The sequence below is a fragment of the Fistularia commersonii genome, chromosome 22, assembly GCF_037954325.1.
Source record: "Fistularia commersonii isolate RoL2024-O1a breed Wild chromosome 22, RoL_Fcom_v1.0, whole genome shotgun sequence".
Lineage (NCBI taxonomy): Eukaryota > Metazoa > Chordata > Actinopteri > Syngnathiformes > Fistulariidae > Fistularia > Fistularia commersonii.
Genome location: NC_141305.1, coordinates 7,858,509 through 7,880,087, shown reverse-complemented (window position 1 = coordinate 7,880,087; position 21,579 = coordinate 7,858,509). Strand labels below are relative to the sequence as shown.

Here is a 21,579-nt window from a genome sequence, read left to right as displayed (position 1 = left end):
CGGAGGAGGGGGATCATGAGATCGAATAAAATAAAATAAAGTAAAATGTATGATAAATTAAAATTCAGTTAAACAAAATAAAACAAATAAATAAAAGTAAAAAAAAGTAGAAAAAAATCTAACGAAATAAGTATGGAAAAATTTAAATGAAATAAATCAAGTAAACATAAAATAAAATAGATTAAATCAAATAAAGAAAGGAAAGTTAAAATAAAATGAATAAAAAAAGGTAAAAAATAGTAGAGAAAAAAATAAAACACAAACTAAAAAAGGAGTAAGGTTAAATAAATTAATAAATTTAGCTAATAAATCCAAGAAAAAATTATAAAATTGAATAAAAGAAAAAAGATGTAAAAAAAAAAATTAAATAAAATGAATCAAGTAAAAAAAAGAATAATTAATAATCAATTAAAACAAAGTAACGTGCAATGGAGCAAAATAAGGTAAAATAAAATCAATAAATGAAACTAAATTAAAATTAAACAATTCAAATAAAATAAAAAATAAAATAAAAAAGAATAATCTATCTACATAAGTTTTCCTCTGGAATGTGGAGGAAAGAGGTTTTATTGAAACAGAAATGCAGATCTTTTTCATCCGCCGTCCTTTTTTTTTGCAGGGCATCACAGCTGCCACCTTAGAGTTTGTTGAATAGCTGTGCAGGATGGAAAGTGGGAGACAAATGTGAAAAATATGGAATTGAGGGGAAAAAATGCTTTTAAAAGCTTTTAAAATCATTGTCTCCAATTTTTCACTTCAATCTCATTTTTTTCCCCTCAATGGAATGTCAAAAATAAGTATTCTTACTTCTTAAACGCTGCACTTCCTTGACCTAATTTTTTTTTATCAAATTAATTTAATCTTTTATTTTTTTATTCTTTATTCTTTATTCCAACAAGGTTTTTTTCTTCTTCCTGTCCCCTTTTTATTGATCGGAGTTTTATTTTGAAACCTAAATCCAAGGGGGATTATTTTTTCATTTCGATTTTTCACCCCAACTCAAAAACAGGACGGTGACGGAGACGGAGAAAACCCAGATCCATGTTTCAATAAATCCAGAGGAAAATAAAATGTAAAAAATAAAATGAAAAAGAAAATGAAATAAAATAAATAATAATTAATTAATTAATTAATAAAATAAAATAAAATAAAATAAAATAAAATAAAATAAAATAAAAATAAAATAAAATAAATTAATTAAATAAAAAGGTTTCGGACGTGGTAGCAAAGTTGTCTTCCTGGAGGGATGTCCGCCGCCCTGCAAGCCGGCCAGGACTCACCCAGGACGTTCCTGGACTCCTCGCTTTCATTTAAAAACACATTTCGAGCTCCTTTGGGCAAAGAGAAGGCTCCTCTGGTTTTCCCTTCAAAACGAAAATCAGTGTGTTAGCAGCACAAACACCCCCCACACACTCACCTTCATGGCCGCCCTCCTCATTGACTCCCTGCAGGGGCCGGAAAATAAACACACTGCGGCTACAAGGAAGGAGCATCTAAACGGCGACAGCGGGAAGTGACAAAAAAAAAAAAAAAAATCCACTGTTTTGTTTTTTAATTTTCCTTAAATAGCTTAAATATCCAGATTGTAATAACAACCCTGTTCCATTATAAATAATAACACTTTGAGGAACAACAACAAATCACAACAAATTGATATTAACTTTAGATGCTCTCTCAATTTTATTTAATTTTTTTTATGATTGTAATAACAACCTATGACAAAGGCTGCGAAACATGACAACAATGGGCACATTTTCAATCACGGCCCTGTATTGATCGAGCACTTGAGGTATGGATTCCGATGAATCGATCAATGCACCCCCGGTTAGCTGAGATGAAAACGGGCGTTATAATTCAATATTTAAATCCCTGCATTCAAACTTTAGCATGACTTATTTGGTCGCTGTCACATCTAAGGAACATAGATATCAAAAGAGCTATGAAGCGGTTATTACACAGTAATAATCGAATGACTTACTAAATAAGCGAGGAAAAAAAAGGACAAGACGGGGCCGAAGAGACGGCCCCTGACAGACAGGCGATTAGCGAGCAGCTCCGGGGGGGTTAGAACATCCTCTGTTCTAGCGGACGGAAAGACAGACGGATGGAGAGACAGACGCTGCCGATACTTGCATATTGAGTTTTCCAACAAAGAGGTTTCTTTTTGGGCTCGCTTGCTTAACTGTTTCCCTGTTTGGGGGGAAAAAAAAGCGGGTGAGGTGTTCGGAGAAAAATTAAATAGAGAGGCTCTTTTTTTTTTTTTTGAAGTTGCAGGTCCTCTCGTTATTATTATTTTAACAATATTTCAATTACTAATATATTTTTTTCCCCAGTTCGCGAACAGAAAAGGCTAGCAATCCAAACTGAATGTAAAATAAAATCAGTAGAAAAGGAGTTATAAATGCTCTCTTACAGAGAACATGACAGCTTTTTTTATTTTTATGCATATTTGATTTTATTCTGAAAAAGCATTTATTTATTTAATTATTCTTTTTTTTTTTTTATTCCTGAAACAAAAATTCTCACGGGTTCAGTCCTGAAGCAGACTGGAATTTTTGCAATAACAAACACCAAGAAAACAAACTAAGCTAACCAACTAACGAATCAAACAATCAAATAAATAAATGAATACATAAACAAATTATTTTGCGAAACTGTTTCGATTGGTTAGATGTTTGCTAATAAAATTTCTGCCTTCGATTGCAATCCCATATTTCGATCGAGATTGAGATCAAAATTTGGAAGATTGAGATTAAGATTGAGTTTGAGACTTAGTTTGAGATTGAGTTTAAAATGGAGTTTGAGATTAAGATTAAGATTATCCTCCTTGGGGTCCATCACATCGGGGTTACTGCGGATTGACTGCACATTGGAAAGTTACGTCTGCAGGGGGAGAGTCGAATCTCATGTGTGTGTGTGTGTGTGTGTGTGTGTGTGTGTGTGTCTGCGAAGGGAAGATAACCCGAGGGAAGCGGAGTCAATTTAATAAACGAGTGCAGAGGGCGGGGCAGTGCATGAATAATCTATGAGCTGAGACGTTGCGGCAAAACAAATAAAAGTTTCCCTCATGAGGCCTCATAGTCTCCTTTCCGTCCAAAGAATGCAGATTTTTAATCCAGAAGTCTTGATTGACAGCTGCCCCCCCCCTACCTGGACCCCCGATGTCATCCCGGGCTCCTCCACCAACTCTCCCACCGATGAAAAAAATGCGAAATTTGGGCCTTCACGACGGGGAACAGGCCTCTAATCTCATCTAAATCTGGGGTTTGAATCTGAATTATACAAATTAATTCCTGCAAGATTCATGCATTGATAAATAGACTTCTAATTTTAGATATTACTGTTAATCTGGACTGGCCTAGAACATCAAATGTATTTTTTTTTTTTCTTTTATATTTTCTTGCTCAGATTGTAATCCGTAGTCTGTAATCTGCGCAATGCAGGAAAGAAAAGTTTAAACAGTGGTTTGGATAATTTTGCATGGTGGATTAGAAATGTGATTCTCAATACTTCTAGGATTTGGACAACAGGTTTATTGATGGCTAAGCAGCAGGTTACCATGGCAACCTCCGCTCAATTATAAGCAAGCATTTGATGTGTACACTTTCTATGTTTTTTTTCCGATTGTCGGACTTCCTGCGGTAACCGTGGCGATTTTGCACTCCTGGTTAGCGGAGGGAGGAAAAAACAATAACTTTGTGGGTTTCAATGAGCATTGCTGTTAACCATATAATAAGCTATTACCCCTGTAGCGTCGCATACCCTGTTTTTTTTTTTCTTTGTCACAGGGATATACAGAATAAAATAATGATTGTTTCATCTTTGATTCATCATTGAGTTGCAGGGCTTGATTTAAAGAGTAATATATTTAGAGTAAAGCACTGCCGATATAAAGGATCAGCAGAAGTAAATGACCTGAAACAGGTGATGTGCTATAAATTAAAGACAGAAAATAGAACAAATAAATAATATAATTCGGTGTGTTTCAGGTCATTATCCCCGCGGGACTTAATAAGGGTTACGTTGCTGCAACGAGAACAGCGGCCTGTTAATTAAAGTGTTATTAAAGTGTAATTGCGCAGGATGTGAGTGATGATTTTCGGCGAAATACATTATCAGGACGATGGCGGGGGTCACGTGTTGGATTAAAACAAATAAATGATGAAATGATAGAATCAGAGTGAGTCATAGATTAAAAACATTTTGACAAAACAGCACATGATAAGAAAATAGTCACATTTGTGCAGAAGTTGCGGTTCTATGTCCTTACCGGCTTTTTTTGGCGTCCGGGTGAAGGTTCCCTTGACGGTGCGGCAGTGGGAGTTGTCCCCGCCACAAACGCCGCACTTGTCCTCCACTTTGCTGGACCCGATCTCTCTGTCGCAGCCTACTTTCTGCAGACATTCGGTATAATAAATGCATCGTCATAACATTTAATGATTCATTGTAGCCCACGACGCTATATTTCTTCCTTTGCAACTTTCGCAAAATATTTATTTTTGAAAATTCAACACCCTGATATTTCTTTCTATTGCTTTTATCCAAGCACTGCCGCCACTGTTATAGACAGCTATTTCGTGGAGTAGCTGTTATTTGACTGAAAGGCCCTCGCCTTTTTTATTCTGATACTCGCTTTTCTGAACAGTGCAAACCATTAAGGAAAATTTCTAAAGTTATAACTATGTTACTACACTTCTGTCAACAACTTCAGAGTGATTTTGTGTGATGAAAAATAGACTTTTCTTCAAAAACACTTATTTTTGAACTACTCTTCGGTATATTCTTGATTTCTTGGTAAAGATTTCAAGATTTTCAACGTACTGGAATAGCCCGCAAAGTGCTGTCGACGTCACCCGAGGACTCACCACGCACTCTCCGCGCACGCAGATGCTGTAGGCGTCCTTGTAGGAGCAGCGCGTCCCGTCGTGCACCAGCTGCTTCATATAGGCCACGTCCCCGCTCTCCTTGGACTGGCAGTACAAGTGGCATCGCTTGCTGGCTACAAGACCAGGGACGAGAAGGGGGACGGCGCCGCGGCTGTTAGCTTCCCCGCCACTCCAGAGGTAGTGATGCAGGAAGATGGAGGGTTAAAGGTTGCCATGGTGACAAATCAACATATTTTTGTTAGCAGCATCTGGTGTGCTTTAGCCTTTAAATGGCTGGAAAAGGTTGGATAATCATTAGGATTATTGGCTGTTTGTGCGTGTGTGTGAGTGTGTATTTCATGCTGGAGAAGCATCAGTAGAATGTCAAATAGCGCTTCCAATGGATTTGGGTCAGTTGATGTAACAATCATTAAAACATCCTATAATCTGACACCTGCCGTCGGCATAGCAATGAGTTTATGGAAAAACATGCTGACAATGTTGTCACGGCTCTTTGCATTTATTCATCCATTTATCCTATCCTTCATTCGCAGTTGTTTTGGAAGCCAATCCCATTCGAGACTAGCCAGGAGGCGGGGTTTTAACGCGGCTCAGTCACCTGTCAATCACAGTGTGACCCGTCAATCTCATTTTCCACCCTTCAGGAGCCGCCACATCCAACAATCTGCCTCCATCTGACTCTCTCCTCTCCTCTCTCACAACAACTAACTTCACCAGCGTCACCTGTCAATCACAGGATCACCTGTCAATCAAAGGATCACCCGTCAATCACAGAGCCAGATATAGAGACATCCAACCATTCATTCTCTCATTCACACCTACAGACAATTCAGTCTTCACGGTTTTTAGACAGCGGGAGGAAGACCATCCACAATGGTCATGAACTCTGGAAAAACAAATTAGTGACCAAATTTTCTTTTCGGAAGACGGCGAACCTGGAGGGAACGTTCCGCTCCCTGTGTTCCAGATTCTCTCTTTCGCATCAAAAACGCAGACTTCCTCCCTCCCGTCTCCGAAGCTTACCGTCCGGGTGCTCGTACGGCAGCCAGTGGTGTTTGGCGCCCTGGAACTCGAAGTTGGAGTTGCGGAGCTGGCACTGCTGGGCACGGAAGTCCTCGAAGTGCTTGGGGCAGTCATCGTTGTTGCACAGCTGGTACTCGTAGTTAACCCCTGGGCAGTCCTGGCCGCCGTTGGATGGGCTAGGCGGAGGCAGGCCAAATGATCAGATGGGAAAGTACAAGGCATTTTAGTTTAAATGTGCGAAAGTACTAGTGAATTTCATATGATTTGGGCAAGAGGATACTATTTTCGTGAATTGGGGAGTGGACAGTGACATTTGTGACAACATCCAGGTGCATTTGAAAGTGATTTTGGTGGTTTTTGCATCCAATAGAATCCTCCCTGTCTGCAGTGCAACAATTTTTATGTCACTCTGTGATTTGGTAGTTTACTTGTATACACACACACAAAAAAAAAATTGGACGGTACTGTGGTTGGAGCACATATTTCATTGCTAGCATATACTATATTTTCATAAAAATCATACATTCAACTTGTGTATGTATGTTCTAAGATGCTGGAAAAGAAAATTTCGATCAAAGCTACTAAATCTAGCTCCTAAAACTAGCAATCTCATGTCCAGATGTTCATTAAAATGAATATTTAGGTTTAAAGGTGCCTTTTTGTGACAAGGTTCAGCTTAGTTTGGGTGGGGTTCGATCATAGTTTCTCGTCATACCTAGAAAGGGGACAGCTAAGGCTACACGCCGTGAGACAACAAGCCAAGGCTACAAGCGGCAGCCATGCTAATATGTAGCACTATTGCTTGAGTCTCCCCTGGGGCAGGTATCGTTATCTGCTTGGCTCTCTTGGAAGCTCACACCAGAGCAGGGGGTGCCAGATGCTATCGCTAACGGAAAAAAAGCAAAAGAACCCATCTGAGTTGCTCTGAAGCTGCATGGTGCGGAAAAAAAAATGACCAGAGGAAATGTATGATAAAATAAAGAAATAAACAAAACTAAAATTACATTTTCAATTGTGAAGGAGGAGCTACTCAATCATCTTGCACCGCCGAGCGTAAACATCCAAGAAAACAAAGCAAACTAACACTTTATTTATACAAATGTTATTATATTTTTTGGGGGGAAACTCCTTCGCAGATTGACCGATCGCGGTCATCGTTATGCTAATCTCATCGGATCCCTGCTTATTATTGGGAGGAAGTTTTGACGTGCGCGAGGACAATTTGCTTATTGAAGCTTAAAAACAGAGAAGTTGAAATCCAAACATGCGCGGTCCCTTACGCCGGGTTGTTGCACTGGCGCGTCCGGAATCGCACGCCAGTCCCGCAGGAGCGCGAGCAGGAGCCGTATTTGCTCCAGGAGCCCCATGCGCCATCTTGCTTGACCTGATTGGGGTTTTTCCACATGCAGTGACCTTTGTAGCACCACTGGAGAAGAGGGTGGGGTGGGGGACACAGAGGGGGTACATGGTTAACCAAGAAGAAAGGGTTTTTTCCTTTGCAAAGAGGTACAGTGAAGGCAGCGCTTTTAAATATTCTGTTTGTGATAGGCGCTCTGGTGCTGGAACAGAACGCCCACAAAGCCATCTTGGAAAATCCAGCGAAAGCTAGTATCGCTGTAGATTAGCAGCCAGCGGGTGGGGGTGGGGGGTTAGCTGCTGAACTGTGACGGGCAATGGAAAACTGCGTTAGCGGGCCGCGTCTTAGCACAGCTGACACAAACATTTGAAGTCTTGATGTGAATAAAGGCTTTGGTCTCCGCGTCAGCAAACGCTTATTTACGCTTTGACACTTAGCTCTTTTATTCACGTCAACTGTCATTCCCGTTTGTTTGGAAAATCCTTTCTTCTTTCCTTTTTCTTTTTTTTTTTCTTGCCTCCTTCCTCCCGTCTGTCGTCCTGTCTCTGACAAATCAGGATCCATCTGTAGAATGCTAACTGTGGGGCGGAGTTAGCTGTGGCTAGCGCTAACGCCCTTATGCCAGGAAACTTGACAACATGTGAGCTAGCTGCCTACTAGCACAGCAAAGCATGAGCCGCACAACTCTCATTTAAACTGCAATACTATGCTAACACCTAGCCCACAACATTAGCATCTTTAGTGTAAATAAAGTACTTGTATACTTACTGTGCCCTGTAAATTACTTAGGAAAGTGGTTCCAACTAAATATTTGATTCAAAAATAACACCGATTTGAATTTTCACATCATCATTTCAGAAATATTAAAGCTATTTGGCAAACGCAGGCTAATGGTTATGATGGACTTCTGTTTATTATGCTAAGCTGACCAACAGGTCATACATAAGGTAACCTGCATCCTGGTCTTTTTGAATCACGGAAAAGATTAAAATTAATCAATTTGTTTTGAAAAAAAACAAGAAATTATAACCTTTGTTTCCTTTTTTCTGTGTTTAAGTACATTAGATGTATATGTCTATATATATATATTTTTTTTTTTTTTCTTTTTTTGAACATTTATTAGAACAAGTTCCTTAACCCTCTCAGGCTCAAATTAAGTTGTAGTTGCAGGAAAAATCTGATATTTGGCTGTCGCAAATCTGCAACATCTGCCTGGAGAAGGTTAACAAAGTTTTACACATTCTTACAAAACCTCATAACAAGATATACATTATACAATAATCTTTATAGGTCACTTGTTTCCTCAATAGCACGTGAAAAATAAAATAAAACTAAAAACAAAAAAAAACACAGAGAAAAAAACAAAAAACAAAAAAAAACAAAGAAAAACATCTAACTCAGTCAAATAGTGATAATATCTTCAACTCTCCAAATATTTTTTAATGGGTGCCCATTTGTCCAGATATAGGTCTGTCTGAAGTCGTAAGTTTGCTGTTATGCGTTCCATGCAGTTTACATCCTTAAGCCTCTGACGCCACTGGTCCAGGGTAGGTGAGTGGGGTTTGAGCCAGTTTACTGTGATCATTTTATGTGCAATTAATAGAAGAACTCTAAGCGTAAACACCTGGTTTTTCCTTAGGCCGCTTGTTGATGCTGTACTCATAATAAATTGCTGTGGATCAATTGGTCTGTTTAATTTTAAAATCTCACTTATTTGTTTTTTTACCTCTTCCCAGAATTTCATCAGTTTAGGGCAGTCCCAAAAGATGTGGGAGAAGTCCCCTGTTATGCCACAGCCCCTCCAACACAGGGGAGAACAGTTATTATCATAAGAGGCTATTATAAAGGGAGTTTTAAAGTACCTTATTCTTAACTTCCAGCTGAACGCCCTCCATGTTGGGCTGCTTAAACATTGTTGCCAGGGCAACCAAGAACTCTCCCATTCTCCATGACCAATCACGGCATTAGATTCCAGTTCCCATTTCGCTTTCACATCCAGTGTGTCTACTGAAGTGTCCATACGTATCCTGCCATATATATCTGATATTGTATTTTTAATGTTCATTTTGTTCTCAACTATCTCAATCCAATATTGTTCAAAATTAGTTGAAGCTTCTTTAATATTGTCCCATTCTTTGTGTGTCATCAAATAGAGTCGAATTTGAAAATATCGAAATAAATCCTTAGAATCAATGTCGTATTTTGCCAGAAGTTGTGAAAAAGCCCTCAGAGTTCTTCCTTCAAATAACTGGTTTATTGTAATTAAACCTTTCCCTGCCCATCTAATGAAACCACCGTCCATCTTTGCTGGCAGAAAGTCACCTGCTGCTGTTATTTTTGCTGCCCTTGATAGGGATAGAGGTAGATTCAGGAATCGTCTTGTCTTTTCCCAAACCTTAAGTGTATGGTTGACATATTCATTTTGTATCTTAAGTCCACGTCTTGCTTTTGAATTTAGAAAGGGGAGAGTTGAAAGCGACACCTTTTTAACTGAACCTTGCTCTATATGCACCCATCTTGTGTCCATATCTAGTTTTATCCATGAGACCATTTTTCCAAGTTGTGCTGCCAGGTAGTAACTTCTTAAGTGTGGCAAGGCCAATCCGCCCTTATCCCAGAGATAAGGACGTCTATATATTTAATGATCATTTATATATATCTGTGTTGACAGCCCGCCGGATCAACACTGCAAATACAGTGAAGAGGGTAATGATTGCAATAATTAATGATAGCATTGCTAATAATTTCGTTGCTAGGCGAAATGTCATTAGCATTTTCATCTGATTGATTTATTTTTAGCCTTAAGATTGCTCCTATCTCCTTTATTAATCTGCTAAATCTGCATCCTCTAAATACAACCAAATTCCCACTTTGCATTTTCACAGACAGAATATAAATACATTATTACAAGAGTAACAACTAGGGCTGCAGATGAACTTACTTTGCCAGGAGCACACTCGGTGCCGTCCAGGGGCGGACCCTTCTTGGTCTTGCAGAAGTAAGGGTTGTCTGGATGGCTGCACCACAGCTGCTTGCACGGGTCAAAGGTGCGAAACTGAAACGGGAGAACAGGTGTTGGCGGAGGCGGGGGCAAACCCAGCTGCCATTGGGGCAAGTGGTGGGGTTTAACCTAGACCTGTTACCTGTCAATCACATATAGAGACATCCGACCATTCACCCACTCATTCGCACATACGGATAATTTATAGTTATCGATAAACCTACGCAGAGTGGGAAAAGATGGGGAGGACCCAGGCGGGAGAACCCTGAATAACACGAAAGTCAGAAGGTTCTCAGGTATATAAAGAGGCTTTGTACCAAGATGGAGCTGGAGAGGCCATGTTCCTGGATTGTAACTTCACAAAAAACATTAACCCCAAGTATCAATCCAGGTTTTGTCGGACATTTCTATGTCCCACTGCTAATCGTTCCCGATGTCTACCAGGCTAAAGCTAATGCTATCATTCTGATCAGCAGCAGTTTGCAGCTAATGTCCCCATAGCACAGTATCTCTTTAGATCCGCAAGCTAACCGCTCAGGCTAAGACTAGCTTTTAGCAACGATATTATTAGCCAAATATTTTTATAACCAGGGCCTTTGTACTTCCACCACAAAATGTGTGTCATCATCGTATACTTTCAAAGTACTTGGTGTTTTTGGAGAGAGCAGGTATTTTGAGTGTTGCTAAAATGAGAGTTGCTCCTCTCATTTTAAGCTAATTTCTTTCACTCCGGTCGAGGTTGTCGAGTTGTAAAAGCCATCGCCGAGTGTTTTCCTGTCGACTGTTGAGTGGTTTGAGAGGGTTTTGTTTTTCTTTTCCAGGACGTGCCACCGATCCCATGCCCTCCAGGCAAACAAGCCAAATCAGCGGGGTAATAGGAGTGTGCTGGAGAGGTGGGGGTCCCGTGTCGTACAGGCTGGATGTTACTCAGTGCACTGGCCAGGAGAGCCACCGACCGCCATTATTGGGGCCATTTTGGAAAATAACAGCCTTTTTCCTTTGGCCCATTTCTTTGCTCGATGCCATTCCAATAACACCTCCGGGTCAAAGAGAGCAGAAAAATTGCGCATCATTAGATGTTTGAAAAGAGCATGAGAATAAAATTCTTTTTAAAAGACTCCAGAATTAATCAGCTAATGCTTTCAGTATAAATGTAAAAATAAATGTATGGGGAAAGTTAATTACCACATTTGAAAATGAAAAAAAAAAAAGTGAAATGATATTGAAATATTAATCACTAATTCATTTATGATTCTTCTTCTTATCTTTATTAAAATGATTACTCCTATCAAAACCAATTTATGCTACAAAATGATAATGCTGAATATTATTACTGTAACAATAATAAAAATAACAGTAATAATGGCTACCAATATAAAGCCATTTTCATTATTTAGTCCTTTCAAACATGCAATAAAGTCAAATCATATTAATCATACCAATGGTGGATTCTGATGGTTTCCATAGCAACTGCAGATCTGCAAGGTGCTCCAGCTGTGGTTTTAATCCCAATCTGGATTTACTGAACTCGAATTCATAGGCAAACTTCCCTGCGGTCTTGTTTGTTAATTACGTAACAAGGACGACCTGACTGTCTATCCAACCGTTGGACACACACACACACACACACACACACACACACATTCATACACATACACACATGCAGAGCAGGCGCATCCTCGGTGGTGGCAAATTGCTAGATGTGATTCAGTTAGTGCCGGGTGTCAGGGCATGAAATTAGCAAATGGGCGCAAACTTGGAAAAATCACATTTCCTGTCAAGACCATCCCAAAACACAGGAGGTCATCACGGCGACTAACGGCTGCTTTCTTTGCTTTCCATTTAAATGAAATTAACATGGTTTTACAACGTGTTTTCATGAGAAGCGAGGTTCATGCTCACCGAGGTGCAGATCTTGTATCCCACGCCGAAGTCGAAGCGGCACTGTTCGTCCATGGAGTAGTTGATGCCGGGCAGCTCGGGCAGCTGCGGCCAGTCGTGTTTGAAGGGGTCGTCAAGGAGACAGTCGTACGTGCTAGCGAGCAGGTCGTGGGGTTAGAAAACAAGAACATTTCACGCTATCATTTCATCACGGGAAATCATCCGGTTGATGTGTTCAAATGACTTTTTAACCAATTTTTTGGGGGACTATTTCCCAATTTGCCGTCTCTTCCTTTTCTCGTTAGACTTCGCAACTGCTGCTTCTCGTACCTGCTGGTCGGCTGATCGATTTGTAAAACTTTAATACTTGTGAGTTTGTTTCTTTGTTTTTCCTGGAAAAATTACACGTTGCCTAAATTCACTCGTTCCTTTGAATGTGTAAAATACAACGATATTATAAAAAGAGGCATTATAATAAAATGAAATAGGAATATAAAAAAATGATATATTATACATTTATATAATATACTAATGATTGATGATAAAATAAAAATCATTATGATAATAATAATGTCAATAATTTTGTTACAAAATATGATGACCATATTGATAACTATGATAATAAGGTGACAATAACAATAATAATATGATTATATATATATATAATAATGATATGTCAATAATATGATAATAACAACCATAATGTGAAATATGATATTATAAATAATAATAAAAACAACATCAATAATAATAATAATACTGCTACGACAACAAAAAATAATAATGAAATTATATATATATATATATATATATAAAATATATAATAATAATGAAAACAACGACAAAAACAACAAAACAATCATGATAACACTACTACTTATTATAATGATGGCAATGATGTAATAATAGTAATAAATAATAATGAAGATAACAATAATAATAATTAATATAATCACATTGTAAAGGATTTAAAAGTAAAAAAAAAAAACTTGCTTTTTTTCCTGAAACAACTGACAAATAGTAGCATGATATGATAATGAGCAGAGTACGACTGGCCCTTAAAGTATGAGAGTCCACTGACTGGATGTATCTCTTCAGCTCCTGCCCGCTGCACATGGACCAGTGGTAGCGGTGAAAGGCCGCCTGAACCAGCGGCGCCATCACGCTTCCCATCGCCGTCTCGTCGCCGCAGCGGTTCCCCTGGCCGTCGTGCTCCATGCCAAGGCTGCTTGTGGGACGGGCAGGGGTTAAAAGAAGGGATGGGGGTGGAAAAAAAAAAAAAATCATAATTAAAAAGAACCCCGATCGGTTCAGGTTTCTGATAAGAAGCTTCCCGTGGGCTTCTTTTTAGCCATCAAGGCACGTTCGGCAGCAGGAGGGAAGGGGTCGAGCCAGGATACGCTGTGTGTTCCCCACCCGGCCTTGAAACACCTTGTCATCTTTCAGGTGCGTCCCTGTGATTGACGGGTTTCCTGGTCAATTTTAAGCCCCGCCCCTCAACCCAGGTACACTTGGGGATTGGTTCCCCCGGTTACCCTAGTCTGAGGACAAGCATTGGAGATAATGATTTTGCTGTGATTGACAGGCGGGTATAAGATAACAAATTAATGAAAGGATGAATGAAGAAAGATCCTGACCTGATCAGTGTGGAAGGAAATTTCAATTTTTTTTTCCATCAGATAACAATGGAAATTAAATTGTTAAGTATTCAGGTGAAGGCCTGCCCCTGGTTGCAAGCAACATGATCATAAACCATGGTTAATAGGTTTATTTACCCCCCCCCCCCCCCCCCTCCACCAGAGAGGATCAGATTCATTTGATCCAGGACACGGGCAGCTAGAGGAGGGTCATTTAACACCAACCCTGAGTAGATCTTTGAGTGATGGCTACTTCTTTTTCATACTTTATACCTCATTATCTGGTGCAAACGCCCAAAAAACCTTAAATTTTACAGTTTAGAACGATCCTCTAATCCTATTTACATTTTCAGTTTCTATAACAACTAAACTAGCTTCAGTTACAAGCTGCGATTCCGGCACTCTTCGAGGATGTCGGGTATCGGGGCTGACGTTTTTCCAATATGCGGCACGGCGGGAACGAGCAGAGATTTGGAGCGGAGCAAGTCAAGATAGACACAAATAACATCACCGGGAAGTCGATGAGTAACTGTTAATGGACATGTAATTTCAAAGACAACTGCAACCAATGTCGATGATTAGATCTTGTCAGACCCGGCGGCTGCTGAGCTTAGCGGTCCGGATTTACGAGAACCCGTCGGGTTTGCGCGGAACGGGAAAGGGGGGTGAGGGGGCGAGAACTCGGCGGAGACGACGGTAACGAGGACAGGAAACCCACACGTGTCCGGTCTCGTGGGCGACGACAAAGGCCGAGGAGAAGCCGTCTTCGTGGTTGAGGGTGCAGCTCCGGACAGGGTGGCACATTCCCGTCACGGGCGCGTAACCTGGAAAACATCGGGAGGGAGAAGGAAGTGGAGGAGGAAGATCAGCACAACTTTAAAGGTTCTTCATCAGTTCAAAATAAGATTAGACGATCCTTGTCAATATTCTAATCATCCGGGTGCTAAAATTGTTGAATTAATTTTTTTTTTTTTTTAGACCTCCATGAGTGATGTGCACGCTGAGAATTCCGGCCAATTTACATTTGATTTGGTCAGTGCAAAAGTATGCATGTTACTACACTTCGGGATCAAACAAAAGAGGAAATAAAGGACAAACCTGCATGTCTTAAATGTCATAAAACTCTGTTCTTTTTTATTCAAATTTATCTAGATTAAAATAAATCAAAATTAAGTAATAATAATAATATATCAAATGAATGCTCTATCTATCTATCTATCTATCTATCTATCTATCTATCTTTATAAATGTATGCACACACACACACACACACACACACACACACACACACACACACATATATATGAAATGAACAATTAGATTTATAGGACATTTGCATCACAGGGTTTCACTCATCTACATATATGTATATGTATATATTTTTTTTCTATATTTTCTTTCTTTCCCTCATTCTTTGCCAGAAACATCCTTCCTGTCACCTGGAACATCTTCCCCAGAGATTCCTGCTGCTGCCTTAAAATTGAGCAGATTTATTTTTATTGTTCCTGATTTGTTTTCCTCAGCTTTCCACTGTGGAAAACAGCGAGTCTTTTGGAACACCAGTCGCAGGCACAACTCTGAATATTAACAAGAAATGTAAAAAAGTTATGTTGCAGTGCCAAACTTCCAGTTTCCAGAGTGCAAACTACTGTTAAATATTCATTAATTTCATTTTAATTAAACAAGTAAGTACAATCTGCCTTCTTTTAACAATCTCTGCCAATGTTCCCTGTAAGCCGCACTGCTCCAGCGTTCTGCGTGCACAGCAAATCTATGTAGTGCATGAAATAAAATCCAAGCTGAACTGTAAATAAATAAGACATAAATTAACTACAGCAAAACAATAACCAAAACAGCCAAACAAAAACAGCCATTAACAGTGCCGTATGTATACATGGTGCTGTTTAGCTGGTTAGCATTTAGCTTACAGTGCGGTGGAGTAAAGACAGGTAAATGCTGTCAATCCCTTATTCTGGCAAAATAAAAAAAAGCAATGACACATCGACTCACCAAGCCAAAGTAAAAAAAGAAATGTGGTTCTTTTAAGCTGGAATGTCTGTCGGAGTATGTGCAAACACAAGAACAAGGGGTGAAACTGTGTGAGATTTTTTTCTTTTTCGAGCGAGAAAGAGCTGCTCTGCACGACGTGCCGCGAAGCTAAAAAAGCGAGTAAGTTTTCAGAAATTGTGGACTGAATGGAAGTTAGACTACCTCGAGCGTCGCATTCAACAGAAAAGTCATTTGAATGCCGTCGGAATGGATCAACAGACATTTAACATTAGCAAAGAAGTAAGAGGTCATTCAGTGGAAGCCGTTAACAGTGAATATGCTGAATTCAAGTACATAGTGACGAAAAGATAAGGTTCAATCGGCACATTCTCAGATATGGTGGCTGCGGCGCTTAAATGTGAGGAGCTAAAGGAGATCTCACAGCATGTGGATATTTGTGCTACATTTCAAGCATTCAGTGCAGATTATGAAAGAGGCTATAGTTTAACGAATCATATCAAAACAGCATCTAGAAATCGTCTTGAAATGGCGCATTTGGACCCGCTGTAGCGGCAAGAAGCAGGCAGGCCTATCACCATTGGAGATGTGAGAAGGACAGATGGGAAAAATAAGGCGTAATTTAAGTCCCCAATCAAATTTCTGCTTATTCAAGTGTCATTTATTTTCATTTGTGTTGTTACTAGGTTATGAGTAATAGAAATGCGAATAAAAAACTGCTTGTGTTACAGCACACATCTCATAGTACAAAATGTGAATGTTTTGATGTGAACAAAATTTGTTTCAATATTTCCAGAGCTGAGAACCCTCACCCTGACACACAACATACAACACAGCTCATGAAAAACATTATTTTTTCATTGTAAGTAGGCCAAATCAATTATATTAATTGATCAATTATGTTATCCCTTTTTTTCTGCCGAGGCAATCGGCAGAAAAAAAAAGAAATGAATGAAAAAGAAAAAAGTGTGAGTGATGCTTTCAAGCATGTCCTTCTCAAAGTTGATGAGCAAATTTTATTTTATTTTTTACTTTTTCAAAAAAACTATTGAATAACAGTGTAATACACAGTTTATTACCATGCCGTTGGGTTACCAGCTGAATATATGTCTATGTAATGAGCTGGAGTCGACTGGCAAGGAAATGTAAATATGTTTGGGTGTGTGTGTTTGACAAGATTCTTGGTAAAACATGAATATGTTAGGAAGGAGGCGCCCAGCAGAGCAGGGCTGCCAGCACCCCTGACCGAGATAACATTAATAATTAGCATTCAAATCCATTTTGTTTTCTTTATACTTCCTAATGTGTTCCCTCAACATCAATAAGTGCAGATAAAAAAATAAAAAAGTCAGTTCCTCCAGCCGGAAATTGTGTTTTATTTTGAAAGGATTGACCCAAGTGCACTTCCTGCCCGCACACCTGCAGCAGTAAGTTATACAAATAACTGAATTTTTGTCGAGCGCATCTGCCAGTGGTATTTACCATATGGCCTTGGTCTTACTTAAAGCTCAAATGGTTCAGATGATGCAGTGGTCGTCATGGAGATGGAAGAGCGGATTGGCCAGGGACGATGGAATAAATGCAGCGGGGAAGCACGGTACAGGTTTCACGTGGCATTTAAAGAGTTAAATAAAAGACTTGAATGAATGGAGGATTTTTGACTGGAGTAGAAGACCACATTTAACTTAACGCCTTTGTCACACTGACTTGTACATTTGTGGTTGCCTGGATACAGACAGTGACAGATTGAAAGTGCAGAGGACATGAATCAATCAATGCATCTATCTATCTATCTATCTATCTATCTATCTATCTATCTATCTATCTATCTATCTATCTATCTATCCAATTCTAATTATAAATATAAATATTTGTGTGTGTGCATGTCTTTGTGTGCATGTGTGTATGTGTTCCTTTGTGAGTATATGTGTATTTGATTGTTTGTTCCGGTCCATGTAATAATACATGGACATCGTACATTTTTGTAATTATTCCCAATAATGATTATAATAATGATAAAATTTATTTAAGGCACCTAACTCGACTCTGTACGGACAAAAACACAAAATACATATTTAAAAGACAGAATGAAAAAATTAAAACAATAAAGATGACAAATTGGTAAAAGTAAGAATAAAAAAAATAAACAAAATATAATTTGCTAAATGCTAATCTATCTATCTATCTATCTATCTATCTATCTATCTATCTATCAATTCCCTAGCCAATCCCAGCTGACACTGGGCCAGGAGGCGGGGTTTAATCTTGTCAATCACAGGGGCAGCTGTCAATCATGGGGTCCACACTTAGAGACCTGCAGCCATTTACCCTCTCACCCACACCTACACACACACACACACACACACACACACACACACACACACACACACACACACACACACACTGTTGAGCCGCATTTTGTAATAACAGTGCATTTTGTGATAAACGTCCAAAATGTAATAACTTTTTCATTTCATTTTGTAATAAAGCTGCATTTTGTAATGCAGAAGATTATTGCTAAATGCACTTACAACTTTTTTATTCTCTAGGAAATGTATTAACATGGAATTTATAGAATATTCTCTGTTAATGCAACCTTTCAATAGTGTACCAATAGTAATTGCTAAGTACTGCTACAAGGCTAATACAGTGATACTAATGATAGGCCTAGCTTTTACAAATACTTTAAAGTAAAATAAAATACAATTAACAAAAAAATAAACTTTGCTTTAGAATTGTTATTACATAATGCACCATGTTATTACATTTCCTAGAGAATAAAAAAGTTGCAAGTGCATTTTGTAATAATCTTCTCAATATGTAATAACTCATTACATAACGCGGCAAAATTTATTACAAAATGCGTTGGGGCAGTTTATTACAAAATGCGTCTTTATTACAAAATGAAATGAAAAAGTTATTACATTTTGGAGATTTATTACAAAACGCACCATTATTACAAAATGCGGCTCAACACAAACACATACATACACGCGCGCACACACACACACACAAATTTCACACACACCGGCACCGGCATTGTGTTTTGTCAGCCCTGAAAAGGTTACTGTTCCAGCAGGGGCTCCTTCTGAGCGGTGAAGAAGAAGAAGAAAGACAGGAAAGGAAACAGACAAGAGCGCCGTGATTCCCATCACGGGTCTCACCGAGCTTCTGACCGAACGCTGCGTGTATCGAGCACCTTTGTTTGGTGAACAGCGTGCAACCTGCAACTGCTGCCTCCAGAGGCCGCTGGCCCAGATAATAGATTCATCCCAGTATTTATGCCACCTGCTACTTTACCAAACAATAAGCTCCATGAGCAGCAAACCGTCACACACACACACACACACACACACACACACACACACACATGTGCGCGCTGGCTTATAGATGTTTAGCCGTACTAAAAGTCTGTATCTGCATTACACGTCAGCTTCAAAGTAATACTTTTTACAATGCAGTGCTTGCTTCAGCACTGATAAAATCCTGAAAAAAAAAAAAAAAAATTAAAATTAAATAATCAATTAAAGTTCTATAAAATTATGTAGAATAATATAGAATAAATAAAATCAAATATATTAAAATAAAATAAAATAAAATTGCGCCATGAATTAAAGTTCCAAGACAGTTTAAAAGTGACGGCTAGTTTTTGGCTGCAAGATACGACAAAAGGATGGGCCGCTCCCCAGATGAATGACAATGAGAAAGGAGCTTCCTAAAAGGAGGCAGGGTTTGGTGACACTCAGGAGTTAGCCTCATCCTCTGGATAAATTCAATTCTTAGATAAGCTAAACGATATCTGGCATTTTATGAGACTTTACTTTTTTAAAGCATTTGCATTTATTGTTATTTTGACTGGCTTTCTGGGTGAAATCATTCACAACACGCGTGGGGTGGTGGGGTGGGGGTGGGGGGGGATGTCGGCTTACCCTGCATCCCTGTGGGGCCGAAACCTTGGCGGGTGAGGAAAATGGCGTGGTCGTGGTGCTCGGCGTGATCAGGGTCGCCTTTCTGCTGCACAAAGGCCCAGCGGCACACGTTCTCCAGGCTTCGCGACGGGTTCCCGCGCTCGATGAGGCTGATGGACTGACCCAGGGCGAAAGAGAGAGGATTGTAAACACATAGGGATACTATTAAAAACAGTATCACGTTTCCATGACAATGTATTATCAAACAATATGAGGTTGACCTGCCTCACCTCTTTACTCTTTATGAACTGATTACCAACCAGGTCTTTGTTCAATGGCACTATTCACTGCGAGGGGTATGAATTTAATAGTGTTCTGCTTGTGTGTGCGTGTTTGTGTGTGTGTGTGTGTGTGTGTGTGTGTGTGTGTGTGTGTGTGTGTGTGTGTGTGTCTTAGATACTGCGATTCATACACAGGAGAAAAAAAAAAATTCAAGACTGACATGCCCCTAAAAACGCCTGTCTCTGTTATAACATCTTTATTACTGACTTACTACACAGCTAGATACAGAAGTACTGAAGCCCAGGAAGGGAAGTGGGTTACAAAAAAAAAAAAAAATGTTTATTGTGCGTTTTTTTCCGCTCCATAAGGCACAATTAAAATCGTTAAATTTTCCAATAAATTGGCCATGCGCTTTGTAATCCGGTGCGCCTTATGTATGAGTTCCTGTTGTGCTTACCGACATCGAATCAATTTTATGTGGTACACTGCACACAAAACATCTTGCGAAATGTTTTAGTGCTACTTTAGTAAGCGACGAAGCCGCCCCTCTTGATCGATCTTAAGATCGTTCCAACTGACATGGGGCCGTTGTATTAAAGTGAATACGCTGAATATGCAACGTCAAACAACGTTAGATAACTAATTATGTAGTGCCGAAATACAACGTTATCCCAACCTCACACTAACTTCAGGTGTCCGCTATTGCCCACAATGATAAACCAATCAGAGAACAGTACGTAGCACGCTTACCTCCGCCACTTTTAGTAATGCCAGTACATAGTATGCTTCAACATAATACTACTGTTCATCTATGTGTATGAGAACTCCCGAAAAGGGCAACTGTTAAGAGACATGCTTAGAGACACGCAAACTAAAGATGATCAGTCACGCAGTCGGGTATTGGAATAGATCAGCCACGAAAGAATACAACATCAATTAATCGATCGTATGGAAGTGGAGGAAGCAGGCAGATGAACTTCGCTTGCTAAGAAAACCAAACAGAGTTTCCAAGGGAACCAAGCGAGATGATGAGATGAATAAAATTCGACTAAACTGGCTGTTTTGTTTTACCGAAAATAGACCCGTTCATTGACAATGCGGAGCGCCTAAGGGTAAATATTTTTTAAGGCTTTTGAAAATGTGGCAAAGGCGAGTCAATTCTTTCCTCCCCTGCATTGTTTGCATTAATTAGTATTTTAATGCAGTTTTTCTCCACAGGGGGCGCTAATACAATGCGCCCCACAGTCTTTGCAAGTTATTCCCACTGTCAAATGCAAGGTGCGTCGACTGCATGTTAGTGAGTCGACTAGACAGGTATTGCATTGCGTGCTAATTGTTTTAGCGTTAGCTATCGGGTCTACACAGTGATGAGGAGGTCATTTTTTATTTCGATTGTAAAATTAAAATGATCCCATAATGCTCAGTGTATTGTCCACAGCCGTGAATGGTTCAGACCAGGGGGAGGGGGTTCACCTTGGCGTAGCCCAGCATGATCATCCTGACCAGGACCACGTTGATGTGCACACCCAGCGACTCGTCATGGTAGATCTCGTTCACCTGGAACACAGAGGTGGAGAGAGTCGATCGAAAAACCAGG

The 21,579-nt window shown here is 39.5% G+C and overlaps 1 protein-coding gene across 1 annotated transcript in view; it reads right to left on the bottom strand.

Moving 5' to 3' along the window:
• The window catches only part of adamts3 (ADAM metallopeptidase with thrombospondin type 1 motif, 3), an 87,341-nt gene that overhangs the window by 14,199 nt on the left and 51,563 nt on the right, over positions 1 to 21,579 (bottom strand). The window contains 11 exon segments of the mRNA XM_086169746.1: positions 1,281 to 1,364; positions 4,271 to 4,394; positions 4,866 to 4,999; positions 5,910 to 6,085; positions 7,190 to 7,335; positions 10,208 to 10,321; positions 12,170 to 12,302; positions 13,230 to 13,373; positions 14,504 to 14,609; positions 19,722 to 19,878; positions 21,456 to 21,539. Of these exon segments, the coding sequence (XP_086025872.1) occupies positions 1,281 to 1,364; positions 4,271 to 4,394; positions 4,866 to 4,999; positions 5,910 to 6,085; positions 7,190 to 7,335; positions 10,208 to 10,321; positions 12,170 to 12,302; positions 13,230 to 13,373; positions 14,504 to 14,609; positions 19,722 to 19,878; positions 21,456 to 21,539 (1,402 nt within the window).